Source organism: Rhipicephalus microplus, unplaced genomic scaffold (assembly GCF_043290135.1).
Source record: "Rhipicephalus microplus isolate Deutch F79 unplaced genomic scaffold, USDA_Rmic scaffold_18, whole genome shotgun sequence".
NCBI lineage: Eukaryota > Metazoa > Arthropoda > Arachnida > Ixodida > Ixodidae > Rhipicephalus > Rhipicephalus microplus.
The window spans coordinates 457,144-484,123 of NW_027464591.1; the positions used below are offsets into that span (position 1 = coordinate 457,144).

General features: G+C 46.2%; 1 protein-coding gene across 4 annotated transcripts; it reads right to left on the reverse strand.

Moving 5' to 3' along the window:
- Positions 1-1,713: 1,713 nt before the first annotated feature.
- On the reverse strand, positions 1,714-26,025 carry LOC142785125 (membrane metallo-endopeptidase-like 1). 4 transcript variants are annotated; one of them, XM_075883564.1, is made up of 10 exons: positions 25,926-26,025; positions 24,303-24,380; positions 21,728-21,786; positions 19,533-19,584; positions 15,147-15,211; positions 13,579-13,682; positions 12,718-12,774; positions 11,973-12,080; positions 11,116-11,174; positions 1,714-1,972 (listed from the first exon to the last, which is right to left on the reverse strand). In XM_075883564.1, exons 4-10 carry the CDS (start codon positions 19,568-19,570, stop codon positions 1,870-1,872), a joined length of 534 nt encoding a protein of 177 aa, XP_075739679.1. In that variant the 5' UTR covers positions 19,571-19,584; positions 21,728-21,786; positions 24,303-24,380; positions 25,926-26,025; the 3' UTR covers positions 1,714-1,869. The 4 variants fall into 4 exon arrangements, 3 of the variants coding, with proteins under 3 accessions (XP_075739679.1, XP_075739680.1, XP_075739681.1); XM_075883565.1 differs by lacking the exon at positions 11,973-12,080; XM_075883566.1 differs by lacking the exons at positions 11,973-12,080; positions 13,579-13,682 and having other exon boundaries at positions 25,926-26,019.
- Positions 26,026-26,980: the final 955 nt, after the last annotated feature.

The following is a 26,980-nucleotide window of genomic DNA, read 5'->3' on the forward strand; positions in this document are numbered from 1 at the left end:
TGCGACTAAATTTCTACTTGTATAGGTAATGCTATGGAAGTGAGGAATGTAAGCAAGACAGGTTTTTATTCTTTTTCATTGAAATTTTTATCGGAGATAACCGTGCTGTCCGATCTGAATGGTAAAAAGTAACAATTTCTGAAATCTTTCGGTTTCTACGTACGTTTTGCTTTTTTGTTACCGACACTTAATACTTGGAATGCCTAAAACGTTCACATAAATTATCGGCCGATTCCCCCGAGTGGGTGTGAGCCATGGTAGAGGTCCCAATCATATTCATTATCATCATCATCATCATGAGCCACTTATTTATACAAAACGAAACAAAGAATGAGTGGAAAGCAATCCAGCCATTACCTGATCCGGAAAGAGCGATGACTCCGGCGAGTGCTCAATGAACTCCCCAAGAACCACTCAGTGCTGCTGAAGCCGCCAGAAGAGAAGACTCCTCAAGAATTGACCATTACTTTCTGTGACGTATCGAAGCCGAGGTGCTTCCGAGCCCCCAGCCAGTTCTTGAACTAGGCCCAAGAGCCAAATATCGATTTCAAGGTACCACCCAGTATAGCTCATACCCGCGCACAGGAACAGGTAGCCGTCGCTCCAATAAGGGCGCCGGCCCAAGCCTCCGGGAATCCAACTAAGGTTGCGAGGCGGGCTTGTTGGTATTCCATAGCATCCGATGTATAGCGCATCCATGATCGGACAGAGCAGAACACACACACACACACACACACACACACACACACACACACACACACACACACACACACACACACACACACACACACACACACACACACACACACACACACACACACACACACACACACACACACACACACACACACACATACACACACACATACACACATACACACACACACACACACACACGCACCCACGCACACAGGCACACACACACACACGCGCACACACGCACACACACACGCACACACGCACACACACACACGCACACACGCACACCCACACACACACACAGCGCTAACTTTCATGAACGTAGTTTATTCCGGGAATCAGCAGTTTACATATACCCTAACCCGGTGCGTCACAAAGCTCGTGCTCAAACCGGCAATCGTGCATAAATGCGAATTCTTGGACACTAGAATAGAATATTTGATTGTCACGTGATGATTTGCATAAATATAGCCGAATTTTTACTGGCTTCATTTTGACTACCCACTTCTGTTTGAGTAAGCCCCGCCACGGTGGTCTAGTGGTTAAGGTACTCGGCTGCTGACCCGCAGGTCGCGGGATCAAATCCCAGCTGTGGCAGCTGCATTTCCGATGGAGGCGGAAGTGTTGTAGGCCCGTGTATTCAGATTTGGTTGCACGTTAAAGAACCCCAGGTGGTCTGAATCTCCGGAGCCCTCCACTACGGCGTCTCTCATAATCATATGGTGGTTTTGGGACGTTAAACCCCACAAACCAATCAATCAATCAATTCTGTTTGAGTAAACATTACCGTGAAAGCCATCTGTTTTTGTGAGTCTGGTTGCACGGGTACGTCGAACTACTGAATTGCTGTACAAGTTTCAGCTCCCCGGCTTAGTATATCAGGCATCCCGTTTCTGAAATATTACTTTGTCACTTTTATCGTAATACCGCATGTAACGAATCCTAGTTGCTGCCTCACTGGCTCATGTAAAAATGCGTTGGTACACACCGCTCGTCATCGACGATACACACAAATAGTATTCGAAAGACTTTATACAAGGAAACAAACAAACACGCAAGTAAGCAAATGGAAAGCTCAATGCCGGTTGAAAGAAGACATAGCAACACGGGGGATGTCACGAATTAATTTTGGTTTCTTTAGTTCGAAGCAAGTGAAATAGGCCCTCCTGCTCAGTTCCAGAAGATGCATCTGTTCCTCGGGTTCATCGGTGAGTCAGCTGGGCAGTTGAACGCGCTCGCAAATTCCGGCAGGTTCATGAGAGGCACGTTGACACTGCACAAAAACGCGAGCTCAGTATCACAGAAGAACAGCATATGCGTTTGCGGTTCGACCCACCGACCCCTCAACCCCCAAAAATGCATATAAACCATGAATAAACCCGCCAGGAGGGCCTGTAATGCGCAGCACATTGACAGCGAAAGCTGAAAGAGTGGCCTTTCTCGAAAGTTTTTAAAACACTCTTGTGGCAGCCACTACAAGCAAACTTGCATGGTACCCATTACATAATAAATAGCTTTTGTGTTGTATGGAAGCGTCCCCTAGGCCATTTTTTGTCATTGTTCGGAAAAACGTGGTCCCCGCTACATTATTGATGCTGTGGCTGACGACGATGAAGAAAATAAACGGAGCCTTTTGCAACGAATCGAAGCATTCAAAGACTCGCTCGTCACGTAATTAATATTGTCGGACACCCTGCTTTTACCTTTAAGTTCTAAAACGCTTTATTATACATGTTCACTTACCAGAGGTGAAGCCTGAATAGCGTCAGTTAGCAACGATGTCAAGCAGCGGCGTAGCTCAGTGGTAGAACGCTTGGCTGCCGCGCAAGGGGCCCGGGTTAGAATTTCATTCTATTGTCGGTATTATTGTATTTATATAGCTATTGTTGTGTTATTTCGCGTGATAGTGGTTACACACACCTTTGGTGGTGGTGGCGGACAAATACGGCGCCAATAACGGCACTTGCGATCGGTTCCCACTTGACGTCCGCAACACGGAGATACCAAATTTTGGTGAGTCCGCCCGTTTTTGCGAATCTTATGACCGATTTTCGTCAGCCAGCGTGGCGAGACAGCTGAGCCTAACCGATCCGCTAGGCCTAGTGACGGCTTCGGCCGCCTCAGACCGCGGTGTGGCCCCGCCGCGAGCGAAATGACGGCGCCGGGCCCCTCATCTATGGATACCTCCTCACAACGGGACTTTCAACCGATTCTCAACTGGAGTTCGGGATGAATGGCCATCACCGTCGCCGGAACTTCAAAGACGAGACGCCGGACGGCATCGCCGGCTGGGTGGTGACCACCCAGCGCGGCAAGAAGACCTCGGACAGCGCAGAAACTCCGCTTCAAGTTTCTGCGCCAACACCCGGTAAGAGGGCAGCCCAGCCAACCCGGGAACAGATTATCAAAGAGTCAATGCGAACTTCGCGAAGGCGGCACGCATGCTTTTCGTGCCGAAAGGCGAGTACAAGGTCGTGGTCAGGCCCCGCGGGGGACTGCTTGTTGGTAAAGTAATGATGCCGGAACTCGTGCGAGCCGTAGCGAGCGCGGCAAACGTGAACAGCGAGGAAATCTAAAGGGACACGGTCTGCCCGAACCTGGCCCAGAACATTATCGTAATAAGCACGCTGGAACAGGCACGGGTCAACCAATATGCGAGCGTCTGAGCCCTGGGAATCGGCGGGCAGGCGTATGAGGTGTTCGCTTATGCGGCAGCACCGGAAAACACGATAAAGGGCGTTATCGAAGGCATCCCCCTCAGCAAGACGCCCGAAATGATCCGAGCAAACGTCGCCAACGACTACAACGACACGGCGCTCGAAGCGCACCGCATTGGAACCTCGCATGCAGTGATCGTGTTATTCAACGGTAATAAGGTCTTAGCTTACGTAAAGTATTGCGGTATTGCCGGATCTACCGGCAACAAAAGGAAGTGTGTAAAACGGGCGGCCAACTCGGGCACCGCAGGGACGTGCACCCGGCCAAACGTAAAGATATGCTTCGCGTGCGGGAAGATGAACCCCAGTGACGACCACGAGAAGGAAAGCAAGCCCCGCTGCAAACTATGCGGCGGATCGCACCCCACGGGTACGGGAAACTGTGCGAACAAGTTCAAGACGCAATTCTTGCTGCGCAAACGTGAGTGCGAACGCAAGACGGCGACCAAAAAGGCAGGAAAAACCGGCCAGAGCAAATTCAGATTCTCCAGAAAGGACGCCTCTTCCGCGCTCCCAAAGAGCGCACAGAGAGAGAGGAGTAACAGCCGCTGTGAGAGTGGGGGGAGAGCGTGCCGCCACGAGCGCTCAGCGAACCGCAATAGGCAGCGCAGCCTCTCAAGCGATCGCGCGTGGACGGACGTAGTAAGAGGCGGAGCCAAGAGCGAAAAGGACGCGAAAACGCGCCAACGCTCTAGCGCTCGAGCACGCCGGCGAGGAAACCGCAATACGACCCGCTGACAGCCAAGACGTTGCAGCTCGATAGCACTATCAAGCTGATGCAAGAATCCATGAGGCAGCAGCAAGAGACCATAAGAAAACAAGCCGAAATGATCGCGAGACTCACCTCGCAACAGCCCTGGTCGGGCATGCAGTGGAATGTAAGCGCTCCACCAACAGCGACGCTTGCCCTATCAGACGTGACAGCCATGCCACCGCCGCCACCACCGCCGCCGCAAGGGACGGACAAGACCCCCAGGCGAAAGAAAGCCCGTCGCAGCTCAGTGAACGAGTCGGACGAGGAAGAAGACCTAAACATGGACAACGACGCAGACGAAACCGCATCCGTCTCGTCGATCTCAACACAGCTCTCCAGGACCACAGAGGGCCAGGAAGGACTGAACTGCGGAGCCAGATTCAAGAAAATCTACAACCGACTAAACAGGCAAGACCGTCACATTAACGAGATATCGCAGAAGGTAGACAACGTGGCGTCGGCAATGACCAAGTTTGAAGCAACGGTAGAAGCCCTCATAACCACGGGCTTCGAAGAGATGAAACTCTTCATGGTTCAACTACTCAAAAGAAGAGCTGAGCTTCCTCGGCCTCGGTAATCGCAACACACCCGGACCCTCGCTTAACCATCATGTCAATGGGCTCTCGTTCCGAGCACAAAATCCAGAGCGCGCTGAGGAAGTCGCGATAGCGCTTGCTGCTGCGGACCCCAACTCGAAAGTTATCATCACGGACTCCAGGAAAGCATGTACTCATTACTTGGTAGGAGAGATATCCCCCCTAGCCAGCCAAATTCTAAAACGGGCTCTCGCTGATCCAGCCCCGAAACGCATGGTATGGGCTCCTGGCCATCAGGGCCTACGAGGTAATGAGGCCGCTGACGCGGCCGCCCGAGCGCTTACCCACCGGGCTCCTCACCTTGGCTCTTATGACTCGGAGGCCAATACACCGCTGCTGCGGTTCAAAGAAATTCTCACCTATTATCGTGACACTCACCGCCTTTACCCGGCTCCTGCAAAGGGGCTGAGTAAGGCGGAAGAGCGAACTCTAAGGCGCCTGCAGACAGGTACTCTACTCTGTCCTGCAATCCTAAAGCATTTCGATGCGAACACAGATGGGCGGTGCCCACACTGTGGGGAGACGTGTGATATCTTCCACATGGTATGGGCATGTCCGAAAAATCCCCACCTACCCCCTTCCCCTACCCCTTCCCGAGAGGCATGGGAGACTGCCCTCCTCGACAGCTCATCACTAGAGCCTCAACGGGCTCTGGTGAGACGGGCGCGAGTAGGGGCCTCGTCATGCGGTGTCCCGGACTAAGGACGCCGACCATGTAGCAGGGTCATGCTTTGGCCCCGTACCTCTCTCTTTTACAATAAATGTTTTTCATCATCATCATCGCTTAACCATGGACAGAGCAACTAATCAAGCCAAACTCAAAGTGTGGCACTGGAACGCCAACGGCCTCCGGTGTCGCAAGGCAATACTGCAACAGCACATACAACCCATGGACGCGCCTTCGGACGTGATTATGGTCCGAGAAACACACATGGCAAAGCTCCCTAAATTCCCGGGGTATCACGTTCACGCCTCGCCTCCCAGCGCACGCACCAGCAACGCCGGTGCGGCGCAGGGGGTCTGCACCTTCGTCCGCAAGGGTCTCACCCTCATCAAGCTCGACCACTTCCTCAGACACAGCCCTAGAGCTGTGCACAGTCGAGGTCGTGATCAGAAGGAAGACACAGGAATCCGTCTTCCTGGTAAACGCCTAGAGCAACCCGCAACATCGCGGCCAGCGCTTCAAGATGCTGTTTCACAAAGCCAGGCGGAAAGCCGTCGACGCACCGGTGCTCGTGGCGGGAGACTTCAGCTCGTCACACAAGGAACTGGGCTACCCTCGCACGACTGCTAAGGGACGAAGTCTGCTCGAAGAGGCTGAAGAGGCGGAGTTCGAGCTCCTCTCGGACCCGCAACAGCCCTCGATCACTAGGGACACCACCCCGGACCATGTCTTCGCACACCTCCCCGACGACAGACCGGTGAGCTGGCGCAACACGGGACATAACCTGGGCAGTCATCATTATATCATAGAAGTGGAAATCCCGCTGAAGATTCGGAGCAAACTGCCCCCGACTCGGAAACACAAGCTCACGGACTGGAACGCGTTCCGCCAGCAAGAGATCGCGCCTACCATCAAAGACCTCGAATGGACGCGAAGCCTGGTAGACACCGCAGAACGTGCGAGCACAGAAATAGAGACGGACGACACGACCTCACCCATGGACCCCAAGTTGGCACACCTGATCGAAGCGCGCCAATCCCTTCAACGCCGATGAAAACGAATGCGTCACAGCAGGACGCTGCGAAAGCGCATCGCCCACCTAGGCAGGGAAATCGAAAAGTACAGTCGACAGCCCTGCGCGCAGCAGTGGCACGCCATCTGCAACGAGGCGAACGGCCACACCAGCCACACGTGGAAACTGCTACGACACCTGCGCGACGAGACGCAGAGTAAATCGTACCAGCAACATCGGCTGGCACAGATCCTGTACGCAGCGATCAAGGAGCACGGAGAAGACGAGGTGGGCAGACACCTCAACGACCAATACCTCCCTACCAGTGCGCAGACCCAACACCCAGACTACGCGGGAGCGGGAAATCCCACACTCGACGCAGACATAGAAGAGTGGGAGGTCCGCCACGCAGTGCAGGCGCTCAACTGCAAGTCTGTGGTGGGACCGGTCCTGATACACAAGGCCCTGTGCAACCTCAACGACATGGCTATCACGGCCCTTACCGGATACTAAAACAAGTGCTGGCGTTCAGGCACCCTGCCAAAGCAGTGGCGCACGGCCCGCACGATACTGATCCCCGAGCCACAGGGCCACCTCCCCCCCGAGCGTGCGGAGCGAATACTTCTGTGTACGACTTTACAGTTGAAACGCATGTGTATATCTCTATCGAAAGAAATGTAAAAATTCTGATGTGTTAGAGATATATTGCGATGCTTAAAAAAAAAGAACTCCCAAGAGTTTCTCAGCCATTCACTGAAGAATGCTCGTGCCGTCCCCTCTCGAAGAGAGCGGCCAGGAGCCGTGTTTGCCTTTCAAGTGCCGCCAAGGGAAGTGGGGGAGACGCTTAATCCCCTAATAGGGGCTACTTCCACGTCTTGAAACCCCTTTTCCCTTTGTTATGGCCACTTTAAACGGGCACCGCAAACGACCTTCAGAGCGTCATTTGTCATCTTTTCTGTCGGCTCACGGAGAGAGTGAAAGCACCGGTTGTCGAAGGAAGAAGAAATGCCAGGCGGTGGTCAGACTTACCCCACCAGCCCAAGCAACATCAGCCGCCTTTTTACGGGGGGACTTACTGAGTGCTTGTGAATATTTGTTGAAATGTGACCCAAATTCCTGTAATTAAAGTTACTTTTGTTTGAATGTTCACGAGTGTTCGACCGTTAACTGGCTGGATAGCGGACGCTTTGACCCGTCAAATGCGAGCTGCGAGACCAGCATAGTAAAAAAGCGCTTCAACTGCCATCGGCCGCCAACTCAACGTCCGCCGGCAATGGGATACGTCGCCACGGCAAGACCCCCGGTTGAACCCAGACACACGCCCATTGCAAGGATTTCATCGCCAAGAAGTTGAGCAGCTGACAGCAGAAGGGCAGCAACAAGGTGGGCTCATTCCATCTTTCAACGCTCAACGCGCAGCTTAGCACCATTGTTTCACATACGTCCGCTCCGAGACAAAACGTGCAAGCAAGAATGGACCTGGACGAGCTGACGCATGAGTGTCCAAATGTCACACCACAAGATGAAGCTTCCGCATCAAACGTTCGGCCGCAAAGAAAAACAACCCTATCGACGAGGGCTAAAGAAATGTACCAAACGAGCCGCGAAGAGCACTGCCGCAAACTAGATTCTGTTTGGAAAAACGTGGAGAGCGCTCTTCAGGCACTGTCACGCGCTAAGGGAGAACAGTTTACCGGCGCCAAAACGCAGCTTCCTGCAAGTTACGAGTGCTACCAGCATGCTACCGCAAGATACTCATTCTTTCTCTAAAAGGCGAAGACGCCTGAGGCCAGGCACGAATTACAGCTTCAACAGGCAATCGATGAGGACCGTGAGGCGATCGTGAGCGAAAAGTTACGAGAAGCTACGCCACAAGAACGCGACAAGGCACATAAAACAGCATCGCAGTTCTCTCTATCGGTTCACTCAAGAGCTTCCTCGCGATCACGACGATTGGGCCTCTCCACAATTAGCCTGGCTGCTGTGCAGGCCCACGCGCATGCAGAGGCCGTCAAAGTAAGAGCTCAGTTTGGTCGTAAAGAGGCCGCAATGCGCTTAGAAAAGGCAAGAATTGAGGCCGAGCTTGAGGTACTACAACATGAAAAAGAGGCAGCTGCTGCAGACGCTCAGGCAAGTGCACTCGAGGCAGCTGTGGAACAGGATGGCGGGGAGTGTGTGCGCCCACACCCACCTTTAGACCGGACACTACGGGTTTCGAGCTACATCAGTGAGCAAGCCGCAATACGTGATGCCGAGTTTGCGTCTCTTCGGGCGCCTGTTATTCATCCGAGAAGCCAGAGCTTGAAGCATGCCAAAGTAACCAACCACCTCATGGACTTGCGTGACTATCATCAGCCGCCTGCGTACACGCCGGATCCTAACCTGTTCGAGACAACGCGAGAAGAAAACGAGCGTTCCCTGTCTATAGAAGATAGAGCCTTCCTCAATATCATGGATAGGGAATTATACAAAGACAGGTCAAACAACTGGGTTGCCCCTCTACCTTTCCGCTCACAAAGGAGACGGCTTCCGAATAACCGAGAACAGGCTCTCTCTCGCCTGTACTCGCTGCGACGCACGTTGCGAAAAAACCCTGAGACAAAAGAGCGCTTCGTGCACTTCATGAAAGGATATAAAAGAAGGCGACGTCGTGCTCATCAGGGACAAAGAAGCAAATCGCAACGATTGGCCCATCGGCGTCGTCACCCAAAGCCTGCCCAGTGCGGAGGGAATGGCGCGCAAGGTGGAGGTGAAGATTGCAAGGAATGGCGAAATGGGAAACTCTGCCGACCGATATCGGAAGTGGTGCCCTTGTTTTCGCCATCAACAAACTGTGGCGTCTAACAAGCAGACACCAGACAGGGAGTGTGCCGTCCCCTCTCGAAGAGAGCGGCCAGGAGCCGTGTTTGCCTTTCAAGTGCCGCCAAGGGAAGTGGGGGAGACGCTTAATCCCCTAATAGGGGCTACTTCCACGTCTTGAAACCCCCTTTTCCTTTGTTATGGCCACTTTAAACGGGCACCGCAAACGACCTTCAGAGCGTCATTTGTCATCTTTTCTGTCGGCTCACGGAGAGAGTGACAGCACCGGTTGTCGAAGGAAGAAGAAATGCCAGGCGGTGGTCAGACTCACCCCACCAGCCCGAGCAACAGCACCGCTTTTTTACGGGGGACTTACTGAGTGCTTGTGAATGTTTGTTGAAATGTGACCCCAATTCCTGTTAATTAAAGTTACTTTTGTTTAAATGTTCACGAGTGTTCGACCGTTAACTGGCTGGATAGCGGACGCTTTGACCCGTCAAATGCGAGCTGCGAGACCAGCATAATGCTCGAATGTGAAAGACATCTGCGACGTTGCATGCGAACTGTTCCAACCTTGGTGCTCGACCATCTTTGAGTTGCTTGACAAAAGATTCGGTATAATTTACGTAAAATTACAGTGTTCCCCCAAATACACCATTTTGCACAAAAAAAAATTTGCAGTACCGCGACGCTCATGTGAATTATTTCGGGAAGCTCGAAGCCATGGCTCGCGATACATATAAAAAATTCGTTCTTTCTAAATTTGCTCAAAACACATTTTTGCCTTTAAAACGATGCTGGCTTTTACTTAAGTTTTACGAACGTTTACGCTTTCTTGGTTTTTATGCGGCCTTGAATAGGAAGAATATAATCTCTATTGGGATTTTTTTTATTAAAAAGACAACTTTTAACGAAATCTCACAGTTTATATTAGCATATTTTCAAGATGTTTTACTGTAGACCGAAAATTGTTTCAGGCGTATATAGTGCAAAATGAAGTGTACAGGTGGGGACAAATAGTAAAAATGTTCATTTTTGTGTATGTTTCGTCGTGAATTCAATATTGAGGCGGTCCTAGTAAAATATGCTCAATCGCAGATTTGCTCGACGACTTCATTGCCTGCTTACTCAGAAACCCTTATGAAGTTGATTTTTGTTTCAAGCGAGGTAAATACTTTTGAATTGGTGTGTCACCGGTCTCTGTATTTGCACGTGCTTATACGCCCCAGCAATGCGTCTCAGCGGTAAGTACAGGCTGCGCAAACGCGGGGATTATCTAGACCACATAATATATTTTTTCCGTGCTTATTTAGATTATTTACACGCTAGTATAACCTCTAGTGAACTACAAACGCAAGGCCTACTAATCTGCAGTTAGCCACATGCAGCTACCCACTGGCCGCCTGCCTACGCTTACGCAGCACCAGGAAGTGGTACCGATGTGTGTAACACACCGCCACTAGGTAGAGTGCCTTCGAAATTGTAGGCAACCCACCTGGATATGCTGTTCCTCCGTATTTAGACGACCTTTGACTAAGCTACAGTGTCATATGACGGCGTCATCAAGTGAGGTTACGTCATGTGGTGTTGTAATGACATCGCAACGTTACGAAATCTTCGACGTGATCATTACGTCATATCACAGTGTCCCTGCGTGATGATGACTTTTGCTTCACTCATTTTCTACTCCGCAAACGCTGGCAGCGAAACTTCGCGTCTGATGGGGCATTTCAGGCTTTCGGCTTAAAGACGCGAGAGATAATGGATTCCTGTGCGGTGGTATGTTTGCGAAAGCGTAATTTACAGTGTCAAGTCTTCGACCGATGCTTCACATGGTAGTTTACCACTACGGCAGAAAGTAGCCTAACACGTACCGATCTTGCAGGACCGCTGTCATCCCTGCTTTCTTCAGGTCGGGCCGCCCGCACATGCTCTGAAAAAAAAAAAACGTCAAAGGAATATTAAATAAAGATTACTGATTATTATGATACTCCCTACAGGGCCAAATGTGAGGGCAACTGTGGGCGTTTTTTAATTCGGCGGTATGTTTGACAAGGAAACTTAGCACATTCGGACGAAAATGCAGCATGGCATAAACAACGAACGAGAAACGGACGACACGTTCATTGACTCTGAACCGAACAAATTTATTTCGTGCGCTAACAAAAATGCCTCGAAGTCACACGGTGATTGCCCGGTACACAAGATACCAGTGACTTAAACGCATTTTCGTTTGTGAACGAAATAAACTTTTTCCATTGAAAGACTGCGCTCGTGTCGTCCGTTTTTCGTTCATTGTCTCCGCCGCGCTGCACGTTTACCTGGAAATGTCAATACACTGATTCGCCCAGACCACCGTATTAGTTAGGAAACTTAGCACGCGACTTGTATGGTACGGGCAGGTAAAAACATTCTTTTTTCAGTATTACTTTTTCTCATTTTCAAAAGCTTGGTCTTTTAGAGGCGTGGATAGCAGCTCAAAACACGGGTTAGTTTTTATTGTCTCGTTATTCTTTTAGTTTTAGTTCCTAATTTGCATTACTAATTTTCATGTTCTGTTATATCAGATGTTTTCTTAATTTTCGATGGGATAAGATGCCCTTTCGTATATAAAGAAATTGAACTGAACCTTCACCTGTTCACAGCGATGGTGCTCATTTTATCAAGCTTTTTTGAAAAGGACTAGAAAACCCAACCAGTATACAGAAATCACCACAGCAGAAAGTCTCACCAGTGCGTAGTATACGAAAAACAGTTGATTTGCTGTGACATTTCCGAGGCCTTGCAGTCTGTAGTCGACATTTAGGTACTGCTTACTGAACAGCCGTTGCTGGAAGGTCTGCCGTACGTGGCACAAAGAAATAGGAAAGAGAGCGAAATTAATGCAAAGCGAAGGAGAATATATAAGTCACAGGTTTTCCCACATGGCAATAAATTGACTGTGATATCAGTGAATCAGGAAGCTTTGCAAAGAAAAGTTTGTAGTTGTAAACAGTGCCTAATTCATCCGGCGTCATGCATGCGCAAGCAAATACTAACGCATCTGACAAATAGCCACGAACACAATCACAATGCTGGTGGAAATAGCCACTGCTGACATAAACCAGTGATTGTTGAACAGAGGGAGGCAAGTGCACTGCGCGGCCTTCAGTTCTTTTGAGGTAACGCGAGCAGCAACATTAGGCCCCTCAAGGCAGAAGCCACACAGTGACCTGCCATGCGGCTGTCTACACTATGGAAGGGCTGCTAATCACTCGCCGGATAGGATTCGTGGTACACCTCACAGCTGTCACCGAGGAGAAACGCCCCTGGCACCCCCCTCCAACCTTGTTAGCGGATGATACGTACGCCTTATTCTTCAGCGAACATTTAGCAAGCGGGCTTGCTTCCTCTTTCGCTAGGGTATTCAATTATTTCACATATTTCTACCTGGCCAGGAATGACTAAAAGAAGGCGTGGTGGTGCACAAGACGTACCTCGTAGGCCACGATGACCGCGGTGCAGTCTTCCACTTTTTCAAATCCTGATATTTCCTGCGAATGAAATTTTCGTGTTATTAGTGACAACTCAATGCAGCAAACGTGGCCTGAAAGCTAACACAAAACAGTGAGCACAAACAAATAGTTTGAATGTCCGGATGACCCGTAGACAGTACGTCTGACCGCTAGACAATATCGTCAAAACGTATAAGACTAAATAACTTGGGATAAACTAACAAACGTTGCATCTACGATATTTTTTATTGTCACGATACACTCGCCTTCGCTACGAACACGTTCGAAATGAGGATTACGTTTACTTTTTTGTTAGGGACAGCTCTATGGCGCTAGCGATTCAGGGAATACATGACTCGAAGCATGAAAGAGCATCTTATCCTCAGATAGACTTAGGACCACCTAATGCTCTGTAACACGCAATGGCATAGTACATTGTAAAACTTCGCCTCCATTTAAATTCCACTGCCATTGTATAGATCAAATCCACGACTTTCTGGCCAACAGGCGAGCACACAAATGTGCAAAAGTTCATAAACAAATGACGGGGGGCTCTGAATAATAATATTAAAAAGAAAGACTCGTCGCATATATAGTTTATTTACACTTGTTTCAACTACCAGCACAAAAGAGAATAGGAATCAATAATGACAAAAACTTCTCAGGACATGGAATCACCCGCAAAAATCAGTGCTGATAATGAGTCGACGGACGCAACCGGCTGAACGAATGGAGTGCGTGAAGGAAACATAATGAATTTGGTCCATGCTGTGTCGCTCGGGTGAAAGAAACGGTTGCTATCATATTAGTGGTTCGAAAGAGGATGCAATAGAGGCACTGCACCTGGCTTTTATTCTTGTAATGTGGGGTCAGACAATTCAGGGTGTTGTTGACGTGCTTCGAGGTATGCTCCATCGGGGTTATATCAGTGTGTCTGTAAAAGTTATCTGAAAATAAAGCACAGAACATGTCGATCAATCAAGTGATACCTGCAAGTATTCGTCGATACGGTGCTTGTTTTTACTGCGTATATTGTTTAAATATTAAACTCTAATTTATGATTGAACATTTCCACTATATTTGTAGCTGCGTCCTGTGAAGAGCTATAGAAGATACAAAATAACAGCATGAACAAAGAACATGAAGACTTCACGACAAACATGAAGCTTTCTTAATCTTTTTTTTTAAAATCCAGCATTCAAGATTCCTACTGAGCCATTAGTCGAAATGTGTCTAGAAAAAAAAAGGTCGGACGGGAACTAGTATTTATTACGATTTTTTCTGTCGCTTAAAATTCGTTCTTTTTTGTATTATTGCTTCGTGTCATAGCCTAATGATTATTGAATTGTTATTGTATAATTTTCGCCCTATAGTTTTATGTTAAAGAATTATTTGGTTATTTTTGTTCTTTAGGGAGCTGCTTAAAAACAGTATTGTATTTAAATAAATTGTTCTGTCTATACTATACTTAACATCTCCTTCAGGCGCGAACTGTGATGCCGTATCCGAATATGTTTAAATTTCACACAACATAGTTGTAAGGCACTCGTTATCACGTAAAAGAAAAAAAATAAATACGGTACTTGGGCAAGTTTGCTAATTAACCTTATTTAGCAAATATTTCAACATTTAATTACCCTGCAGCCAATCGTGTTCAATTTTTACAAGAAAAGAAGTTGTTCTTAGGCCCAAAATGCACGCCGCATTTGTTTTTGGCAGCGTTTTTTTTAGCAATGAACAATAATACTTATGAATTTGGTGCTGGAACGCGCAACCTCGAGTTATCCGCCAAACATCACAATGTCTTTCGCAAAAGTGATTGGCAGCACTTATATGCTAACCACACACTCTGAATAAATATGCAGCCTATTGGGGTTAAGTCAAGATGTGTTGACTATGCAGAACATTCAATCAATCGTATGCACAACGTTTCTTGCCCTTTCTCGCCAGGCCGAGGGCAATGGCAAGAACAAGTGGCGTTCACACCTGTGGACTATAGGCCTCAAGGGGATATGGCGTACGCGCACTACAGATGTTGAGTAGAAATTCGCTCGTAGGTAGACTCGCTAAGTCCCACTACTCATTAGGTCTCAAACAGATGCACGAGTTTGAACGAGTCCGGCGAGACGAGCTCGAGTGAATGCGTGTGACTAGTAAACGTGTTTGTGTGACAATTTGGATGAGTTTATAAAAGTCGCGGTTTGAAGAGAAAGGCACAGCATGTGAGAGTCTGAGTGAGTGTCGCCTCTTACGCCGGCCGAGGATGTGACGCTTTGACGCGTACTTTCCTCTATTCATCTCCCTTCCTATGAAAACACGTGCCAGTAAGTATTCCCCCCCCCCCCCTTCTTCCAGAAAAAAGAGAAACTCAACACGCCCGGTGATAGTCAGCAATACAATGAAGCTCTCACCTGAAAATGTCGCCCTGAAGAGACAGGCGGAAATCCGAGTGCCCATTCTGGGTATATGAAACATCCTGCAAAATAGTAGCAAAAATAGTTGTGTATGGCACAATAAAAAAATACTACAATACCAGCCCTCGTGGATCTCATAAAATAAGCATGAAAAACTATGTCTCCGTGGAACGATGACTATGGCAGAAATTACACGAAGGCGGGAAAAGATACCAGACGTGAAACCTGACCGCCCAGGTCCACTCTATTGTGAGAGCAAATGTGTAGATCCTCTCGGCGCTTGTCTTGTCATCACTGCTGTCGCCATCGCGAGGTTTCGGATAATATTTCAGAAGCGTCGTATGCTCTATGTCCGAGCGGAAGTAGTAAGGGCAGCCAAATAGAATGGAAACACGCCGGCCGTCTTTCATCACGCGAAAGGCTCGCAGGTTGAACCGGTGACTGCGTGGCTTCGGCATACCCCGAACTTTGCTTGAACGGGCTCGATTGCGCGAGCTGTATCATTACAGCAATCAGCAGATGGATCATACCTTCGTATACGTTCTGCTTTCTACACTCGGTTTGCGAAGTAGTGAAAGAGAGCATGAAGGTCAAATCGCTTACTCCAGTGGCCGTGTCTTCATAAGCCGACATCATTGATGATTCATATGTAGGGTTTAACGTCCCAAAAGCACCATATAATTATGAGAGACGCCGTAATGGAGGGCTCCGGAAATTTCGACCACCTGGGGTTCTTTAGCGCGCGGCAAAATATCATAAGCCGACATTTCGTTGACAAATGTGTCCAAAAGAAAGCTAAGTTTTATCATAAGAGAGTTATCTGCTAGCCTTACATGGTATAAAACATGAGTTTGTTGCCGTTCTCCTCAATGCAGCGTGCTTTTGACAAAGATTGCTTTTTTGTAAGGGAAGGAGACGATCGTCGAATATAATTGGCTTTCTGCGCATACCCATATTAACTACTCTGTTATCAGGCTCATGGCATACGTCAATGAAATACCTTACGTATTATATTTGACGTATGCATGTGGGAGGTAGTGGCCACATAATGCACGGGGGTGGCCAATCCTTCCCTTGTGAGGCAGTGCGTTCCCAGCGGTGGTTACCGGTGAGGCCACACCCCAGGCCTCTTAATGCAGTTCCATCACCACGCGGATTTTTTTTTATCTGGTTGGGAACTGCGCAGCACCGGGATTTGAACCACGGAACTTTTGCATGCGAGGCGGATGCTCTAACCACTACGCCATCGCCGCGTCGCTTGCTCTCTGTAGTATACAAGCTATCTACAAAGGTAATTGCTAACAGAGTAAAAAAATTATTAGAGTTCAATCAACCAAAGGAGCAAGCAGGATTTCGAGCAGGCTACTCAACAATCGACCACATTCATACTATAAATCAGGTAATAGAGAAATGCTCAGAATATAAACAACCACTATACATAGCCTTCATAGATTACGAGAAGGCGTTTGATTCAGAAAAAATATCAGCCGTCATGCAGACACTGCGGAATCAGGGCGTCGATGAAGTATATATAAACATCCTGGAAGAAGTCTACAGGGGATCAATTGCTACCATAGTGCTTCACAAAGAAAGCAACAGAATACCAATCAAGAAGGGTGTAAGGCAGGGGGACACAATCTCCCCAATGCTATTTACCGCCTGCTTACAGGAGGTTTTCAGAAGCCTAGAATGGGAACAGTTAGGGATAAGAGTTAATGGACAGTACCTTTGTAACCTGTGCTTCGCCGATGACATTGCATTGCTGAGTAACTCAGGGGACGAATTGCAACTCATGATTACGGAGTTAGACAAGGAGAGCAGAAAAGTGGGTCTTAAAATGAATCTGCAGAAAACGAAAGTAACGTACAACAACCTCGGAAAAGAGCAGCGCCTCGAGATAGGTAATAGTGCACTTCAATTTGTAAAATACTATGTCTACTTAGGGCAGGTAATAACCGCAGAGCCGAACCACGAGATTGAAGTAACTAGAAGAATAAGAATGGGGTGGAGCACATTCGGCAAGCACCCTCAACTCATGACTGGTAGATACCACTATATCTCTCAAGAAGAAGGTATACAACAGCTGCATACTGCCGGTACCTTTCTACGGAGCAGAAACCTGGAGACTTACAAGAGGATTCCGCTTAAATTGAGGATGACGCAGCGAGAAATGGAAAGAAATATGGTAGGTGTAACCTTAGGAGACAAGAAGACAGCAGAGTGGATTAGGGGACAAACAGGGTGTAAAGATATAATAGTTGAAATAAAGAAGAGGAAATCGACATGGGCCGGGCATGTAGCGCGTAGACAGGATAACCGCTCGTCATTAAGGGTAACTAACTGGATTGCCTGAGAAGGGAAGCGGGTTAGGGGGAGACAAAAGGTTAGGTGGGCAGATGAGGTTAAGAAGTTTGCGGGTATAAATTGGCAGCAGCAAGCACAGGACCGGGTTAACTGGCGGAACATGGGAGAGGCCTTTGTCCTGCAGTAGACGTAGTCAGGCTGATGATGATGATGATGTATTTTATACAAAGTTAACAAGTTCCAGGAGGATATTCTCGGGAAAAGTCTTCTGTGTGGTAGAAAATATTGTGAAAACTTTGTCCACGTGTTTAGTTCCCACGCTAAATTGAAATGAGGCACGGGGGCGGAGGAGTGTTCTTGAACAAATACGCTGTTTCTTATAGATCAGTAATAAATATAGAGAGTATGGTGGGTTCTGCTTTTGTTCTGAGGCAACATTATAATGATCATCATCACCCTGACTACGCTCATTGCAGGGCAAACATCTATCACATGTCCCGCCAATCAACCCGGTCATATGCTTTTTGCATCCACCTTAAACCTGCAAACTTATCAATATCACCTACCCACCTCAATTTCTGTCACGCTCTTACGTGCTCTGAGTAACAAATAAAGGCTATAGCTCGTTCAGCTGACATGTTTTGGCACTTTGACATTGCCAGTACATTATCATCGACATCATGACCATTTTTCTAACAAGATCGCTCGTTGGGGACGCATGTTGAGTGTGATGGGTGCCTTGATTCTACGTCCAGTTGCCGTTCATTCTGTCATTAATGGAGACTGCATTAACCTCTGCATATAGTGCTATACCCAAGTAAACGACATATGAATAGTTACGTTGCTGTTCTAATGATCAATTTGATGATTTCATAGTTTGTGTAACTGGCGAAGTGAACATAACAGTGGCACCAAAATCCTGCGAAATGAACTCATAGCTGCATAGACATTACCATAAGGGACGATGTTGTATATTGACAATGCTGACCATAGTCGTTGAAAAACTTTACGAAGCTTCTGTTCCAAGCCATCTATATAGAAGGTAACAAGTAACCTCCAATCATAAGTACTAGCTCTGCACGCAGGTAACTCTGAAGACAAGCATAAGTAGAAGCCGACAGGTACCCCGTCTAATTAGGTCCTATTTCCATCTTGTGTCTACTTAGGCGTTGATTTATAAAGAATGGGAAGCCCGCGGGTCATAAATACTGCCGTAATGGCATATGACTCTCTCCGTAATCGTCCACAAAAGACGAATAAGACGCATTGCGTTTACGAGCGCATGGCGCGAATAGATGTCACCGTAAGCGAGAAGGCAAACAGTCATTGCGCAAACGACCATAGATAAAGCCTCAAAATATATTTACAAAAGAAGCTCACAAGAAAGGTCAGTTTGAGGAAAAGTGAGCGCGTGGTATTCTTTTGACAGTTTGACGCCGATGCCGAAGACTGCGCAACGTGACGAGGGCGATAGTCTGCTGTGTATAAAAGGCACGCTTGGGGTTTCTTTTAGCGCGGTCGGCAAGACCTAAGAATAATCTTCCGAAAAATGTGAGAAAGTGCTACAACTGTTTTTTTTCTCTTTGGTTTCAAGAATCAGCCAAGCATGGGGTGGGCAGCAAAATTCAACCGTAATTAATGATTTTTATGTATGGCATAAACATGACAAGGCGGAGAAACCGAAGTGCAGCAAAAATGATCATGTCACGCCTAAGCAATTCAAAACCGCAGTAAATGACGAAAACATGATGGCGCATATATTGTCACATCAAATATGCAGCACGAAAAGAACAACCAAGCGCACACACAGCGAGAAAGTGAGCTGTCCTGCGTTAGACTGCTGCTGTTTCTGCATCATAACAATGTCTATGATTATAATCGAAGCAAATAAGGCAAGAACTGAGTTAACGAACCAAGTTTAATGAGTGAACGTTATGTAGGGAAGCTTGCAGCTTGATATAAAATGCGCGCTAAAACAACCACATCAGTGGGCTTTCGCTTTTCAAATGTCTTAGAAGAATGAGTAAAGACCCCTGTGAGTTTTTCTTCATAGAAGAAATGCCATTGGCACAAGCTTACCTCTCTCTCGCTGATGTTGGCATGGAGAGGTTGAACATGGCTAGCGGAACCACTGCCCGATTGTGACATGAAAATATTAAAAGTGACAAAGAAATCAGGTACATGGATATATTCAATTACTGAAGAATCGCATTTTTATGTTTAATTAACTATGCAAACAGTGAGGCAAGATACTGCACTAGCAAATGCATGTTTCACATGACAGTGTAAAACGAAAAAAAAAAACGGGAGTCGGACAGCTCTGAAAAGGCAGCGCTGGAATTAACAGCGCTATAAAGAGGAAAGCAAGGAAAAATATCCCAGCAGCTCTGTCAGCTCTTACTGAAAGTTTATTTGAAACATGACAGGACTGTACAGTGGTTAAAACATGGAGGTTTGCCTGGTAGTTGGAGAAATCATGATTTGCACTTCGACGTTTTACCAGAAATGGACCTTGTGAAAAACAATAGTGTTTCAAGAGGCTGCATAAAAACCCCAACTCTTCCTCAGTGGGGGTTCTTATGCACCCTGTTGAAAAAAAAAATGCAGATCCCGCGTACAGTGGGAATCAATGATATTCGAAGCGCGAATGAGGAAGGTTGGTATGTCACTTTAAAATTAGCACAACATTACGAGGCGGACGTAAATTATGCCGTACATGACTTCCATGTCATGATTATTATGTTTGGACGTGTCATTTACCTTCGTCGTCTATTCACCTCACGTGATACCCAATTTGGTATATGGGGGAGCTAGCAAAACAGTCGTGAGCACGCTATGAGCGTAGCATGTAGTCTTGTTTTGCATGACATGCATATCAAGATAATATTGTTTGGACGTGTCATTTGCCTTCGTCATCCAATCACGTCATGTAATACCGAATTCGGTATATGTGGAGCTAGAGAAATGGCTGTGAGCATGCTTTGAGCGTAGCGTGTATTCATGTTTTACGTGACACGCATATCAAGATAATCTTGTTTGGATGTGTCATTTACTTTCGTCATCCATTCACGTCATGTAATACTGAATACGGTATATGTGGAGCTAGCGAAATGGCTGCGAGAATGCTATGAGGATACATATAGTCATGTTTCACATGACACCCATATCATGATAATTATGTTTGCAACAGTCATGTACCTTCGTCATGCGTTTACGTCCCGTAATACCAAATTTGGTATATGCGAAGCTAGCGAAACGACCGCGAGCGCACCATGAGTGTGGCGTTTAGTCATGACTTATATGACATGCACGTCATGATTTCCATGTTAGGGCTTGTCACTTGTGTTTGACAAGGAGTCATGTCATGCCATACCAGTTTTGCAACATGTCATGTGAACGAAACTACCGCAAGAGCATCGAAGACCCTAAAACGTAAATAATGACATTCATGGCATACACGTCCATACACGACACGATTTTCATGTTATGTCTAGTCAGTTATGCTCGTCATACAGTTATGTTATGCCACACCAATTTTGGTATAGATCCGATTATTGAAACGGCCAGGAGACCTAAAGGTCATATGCGGATAGATAGATAGATAGATAGATAGATAGATAGATAGATAGATAGATAGATGGACAGACAGACACGCTCAAAGTCATGGAAGTTCGCTTAGAAATGCTTCGCATTTAATAAACCCATGCGCCGCGTAAAGCGGGTGTCTGGAACACGCGGCTAGCAGGCTCTATACAAAGTACTCAGGCGGCTCGCCCAGCTTTTCTAGCGGGTAGTCATGGCTAACCGCTACGTCGACACGTTACTACTATCATCACTATTATCAGTAGTGCTTGCTGATACGTACACCTGTTGTTCGGGCTGTAGGGAAACGAGGCAAGTCCAGGATGAACGCCCACGACCAACCATGATGACCGCCTCCACCCAACAAGTTCATGCGAGCATTTCTTTTTTCGTCAGAGCTAAGCGTTTCCAGGCATCAAACCAGCATGAACTCGAGCCGCTATTTCGTACTTCACAATGAACGAAGTTTCATGACTTCACTAAATAACCCGCGCGTTTCTAACTTTCTTGCCTAGTGTCATTAATTACGTTTTATTCCGGTAAGCTGCATAGATTCTTTAGTAATCCTTTAGCACCTTGTGTCAATGGCAACATGCTAGTGAATGCATCAGTTCTGCATCATGATAGATTGATGTTTATGTGATACATCCTCGTGTGTGTGGAGGAGTGTTAGAAAAGATTAGTGACATTACCTACAACATTCCTGTGGGGGTTGAATTGGCAGCCGGAATTGAAAAGTGAGAGCCCTCGCCTGAAATTATAATGAAAAATATTTCAGTGTGTCTTTTGGTGCACATTGAAGGGCTCAGGTTATGTACTGAGTGCTCCAAGCTCACTTTCACTGATATGTAGACGGGAACAGCAGCAATAACAAAACTAGGAGGAGCAAGAGGAACAATGAAACAGAATCACCGATTTTATCACGAAGAGCAACAATAAAACTAAATCATCGATGCCATCAGTGACTGGTACAATAAAACGAAATCATCGATGTCGACAACACAAACAAAATCATCATCATCATCATAATGATAAGTAACAGTAATGACGCCGACAATCAAACAGACAAGACAATTTTTATATGCACATTGTCCCTATACGTAGCTAACGAGGTAAAAAAAATGGGGATGCTTAAACTTTGATTTTAGGAGTTGAACGCAATAGCAGTATTCTATCCATAGTGCGTACTTCAAACACTAAGTGAAGGAAAACATTCGCACTTGCCATGCACCCGCTGAGGGGCCCTGAGGGAATAGGAGCAGTTACGTGTGTGCTTTGTGTAGTAGGTGACCAGTTTTAGACCACGAGGTCATTATGATAACCACATGTTTTGACGCTCCATGTTAATGTAAGCTGGTACCTCACATTACTACTGCAATATTCGATGTTGAATTGTGAAGCATGTAGACAGGACGCGTGTGTTTGTAAAGTATAAAAGTTACTTTGCCGGCATCTCGAAGCAAAGGAAGTTATTTTCATTGCATTGACAAGCAGACGCGCGGAAGTTTGGTAGAACACTCGCTTGGTAGAATAAACTACCCTGGTTCTATCCTCACTTGAACACAAATTTTCGAAGGGTGAAGCTGGTGATTGTTTAGGGCTATCCCACGTACATCCGGCGGCGTAGCCAGCCCAGCATATCCACAGACACAGACGAGAGATGGACGGCCACATCGCCCCACTCATCAACATTAACTCCGTGAATATGCTGTGATTTTTATTATTTCTTTCATTTGAATATTTATAAATTTTTGGTCATGGACGACATTTTTCGCTCGCAACCACCGACGCCGACGCTGACTTCAACACCGACGCCAGTGCCGGAGTTTCTGTGAAGCGAGCTCTGTAACGCTATCGCGTTAACAGTGACCTAATAGGAAGCACTTCAAAGGAAAAGTGCGCGTTAAGCATGTCCTAAAAGCCTGATTACATCAGCGCTTTTAAGTCCTGCCCAAATTATTCGTTTTTGTTTAAACTCCAAGGATGACAGCACATTTGTTACTTGTGAAAGTGTGAACAGTAATAAGTGTATCAGGCATGCGTACGCATTAAAGCAGAAGCTTATCGGTATCGTGCTTTTGTCTGCGTCTTCTTTTTGTATTTGTGCAGGGGTTTACGCTGGTATACGATGAACGTAGCTCTATTCGCGTGAAATCACTAAACTCTTAGAAGTTGAGACCATGTCTTATTGTTTTGTTCAGATTTATTCCATCATTAGCTACAATGACGAAGTTGCTGCAAAGAGAAAGGGATTTAATCTTCGCAAATGAGCAAAATGATGTCTGCAAGTATGCCTCCAAAATAAGCCATCAACAAGTGCCGTATGCAGGACGTTTTCTCTATTGCGGTCTCTCAACTTTGCTCTATGAGAGGATGTCGTATTGGACTTGCCCAGTCCTTCGCCATGAAGGCGCTGACATTGAGAAAGTACTCGAAGGGACTCTCCTTCTTCCACGGTATCTCTTCTTGAATCTGGAAGACCAGTGAGGGATTTCTACGTCATGGCAGCTAAATGCAGGAACATCATTCCTAGTGTTCATGATTATTGAAGCTAACTTTGAGAAGAGGACCGTCTTTGCAATCACCATCATCATCGTTGTGCACTGAAAACGATATGTTTGAAAGAGGGAACGCGTTTATTAGGTTGATTGCAGTTAAGCAGACCGGTGCACACTTTTTTTAATAAGCGGACTCCGCCAAAGGAACAACAACAAGAATAACAACAACAAAACAAAATCTGCGCTGCCTTTCTTTCCGTTTACATTACGCGACATTAGCCGAACGTTCACGTGACCAGAGTTAATGGCGGCTACCAGAAAACTTGGGTCCGATTTTCTGAAGATCTGTTTTCGAGATAACCCTATGAAATCGCTTTCGGTGCGCTCTCATTGGTAGGTTTAACCCCAGCATTGCGAACGCGTAGGGCATGTAGCGAGAAGGCAGGATTACCGCTCGTGATTAAAAGCAATAGACTGGATTCCAAGAGAAGTCAAGCGTGCGAGGGAGAGGGATATTTCATGCAATAATTAATAGCGAGGCACATGCACCATATGTCCTTCTGACTGGTGTGCTATGTACAGAGACACAGCTACGCAGCGTAATGTATTTATGATCAGCACAAGTTTTCTGCCAACTGTACATTGAGAAAGGCCAATGACAACGACTACAAAACTCTCGTTATGGATAATAGATGGTAAGAGAATACACTTTACTTTTGCTTTACAAAGCTTACCCGAGTCTATGTCGAAAGGATATCACACTACTTACCTGTGCCATCGTGTTATTAACGAACACGTTGATTGCGTACTGCGCCATGAAGAACGTGTGCACTCTAATACTCTGAGCCTGCAGGTACGAAAAAATGAAAATTGACGCTCGGATTTTACTATGTGGCCTTTAGTAGGATTTTAATGAACAGTCGTCATGCTGCAATAATCAATAGAATTCCATCATAGAAACACCTTATTGACACCTAATTGCTTTTGTGTATGAACGCTAGATGAATGAGCACGACGGTAAAACCGATTGTTCAGCACTGGGACGATGTGCAGTAGATGTTGATAGCGTTGATGTGATCTAGAAGGCAAGCTTAGACGCTCACACTTGATATAGACTGTTACGCTTACCTATCCTAAGGAGGCCTACCGCAAGTTGAATCCTTCACCTTCTCACAGCGCCTTTCCCTTCAGATGGGATAAATAAGGTTGTTTCTGTCTCTCTCTTTCTCAGAGAAGGTTTCACCAATAGAAACAAAGATTGCTTTATACTAACGCTTACAGTTGGGCAAGCATGGAAACAAAGATTGCTTTATACTAACGCTTACAGTTGGGCAAGCAGCAAACGAGGCATACTGAGAAAACCAGGGCAAGAACGACGGAGACACACACAGTATAGTAATTAAAGACACAGAACGAGCCCAGGCCCTTTTCCTGTATGTGTCCGTCGTTTTACGTATGCTAATTTTACTTACACGATGAGTGAAGCAACGTAAGACGAGGTAGTGGACAGACAGGCGTGACATACCGCCCGTGCTGTTCCTTAACCTAATATTTTTCGGCTCTGCTATGAAGAGCAGGAATACGTAAGAACGAATTTTCACAGGCGTTCAGCTTCCCCTCGTGAAAATAATTCTAGGCGTGATAACCGGGCAGCATTTCCATTACGACATTCTATTAGGAATAGTACGTACGTAAGTGGAATTTAAGATGGAGGGCTTTTATTTGACTCGCACTAGGCCGCCGCAATTAGAGAAATTTTCGTAGAGTATATCTTGTTTCAAGCTGTGTTTCAATAATACATGTATGTTATTTTATTATTGTGTCATTCGTTGTCTCATAAGTGTCTCACATGCTTTGATATGTATGCATTTTATAACCCCCTTCCTGTTGTAATGGAGCTACAGTTATGACTAAATTTATAACTAAATATTTTGCGTGGTGTCAAGGTGTAGGTCTACCGGAAGGTGCCCACATGTAGAGTCTCCAAAAACAACAGCTTAAAATTTATGATAAAAGAAACGAAATATATAAGGTTGAGATATTTCGAAGTTTGCGGTGCTGAATGACGTCATTAGATTGTTTTGCAAAATCAAGGTCATAAACTGAAGAAGAAAAAGTCGGGAGTTTATTTCTCGCTTCACATTTATTTATTTATTGTCTTGGAAAGATTGAATGGGACTTGGCTGCACTGAGTTTACATTTCTTTTTGCGCAGTTTTAAAAGTAACTGCACTGCAGCAGTGTAGAATAGCACGTAGTCGAACGTCATCTTATAATTTTGTAGCGAGATAATTTATTAGATGAACAAAAATAAACTACCGGCATAATATATATGGCAATAAACCGCGAGTGGAACTTGCTTTTGACCTTCGCGTATAGTGATCTCTACTCACCTTGACTGTCAGCATATGCTTGGTCCAACTTTCGAGGCGTTCTATTGCCATGACCTCTTCTATAAAAGAAGATCGCACTTCTTCGATCATCACCTCGGCCTGCACGGGTAGAGTGGACAAATGAGAGACAGAAAGAAAACAGGAAAGACCAAATAGCGGAAAAAAATTGCTATCTGTTGTCATCCATCACATTGCAATGAAGGTAAAAAAAATATTGTGTCTTGTGGCAAATTCGTGTGCTCGTTGTCGAGCGCTCCAGAGCGCTTTGAAGACGCTCGTCGTATACAGCATGGTCACAATCGAGCTCGCCAACACCAACGCCGTAACCAGAAATTTTTCTTGGAAAGAGGTGTGTGGAAGTTCAGCTACTCTTCAAGTACGATCCCGCGAGCATATGTGTATCAATGACAAAATAGGGTAATCTCGTTCATGTGAATCTGCATAATTCGTTCTTTGGCTAATACGTCGTTGTTTTTATTTACGACTAACGTACTTATAAAAAAAAACAAAAAACACGCAGACCTCGTGAAGTCATTACGTGACTTTTTTCTGTGTCCCTGTTATCTGAACCATCAATAGATGCAAAACAAATGTAAAATTCAAGTTTGAAGGGCACAATTTGATGCAATAAATATGGTCGCAGTTTTTTTCAAAATTACGTAACACGACAACGAAAGCGGATCACGACTATTATGAAAAGCTCTGCGCTTATTTTTCGGCCCACTCTCTTGTTTCTCACTCTTCAGAAGCATTTACTCCTAGATGGTGACAAGAAGAAGGTCTAGTGCGAGATGAACAGCTACTTTAATGTTGCTTATTAAAAATGAGTTGCTGACAGGGTGCATATTTTCCTCCTTTTAAAAAAATATGTTTGCTTAATACAATTTCACACAATACGTGACATTTCATGGTTCTTGAGGAAAATGTATGAATGCTATTGGACTCGTTCGTTAGCGAAACTGAAGTAAAAAAAATTGGGGGGAGGGAGGCACCTCTCTTCCCGGCACTACGTTAATGCTGAACATTAATTGGTTACATCAAGCCATCACTCACTA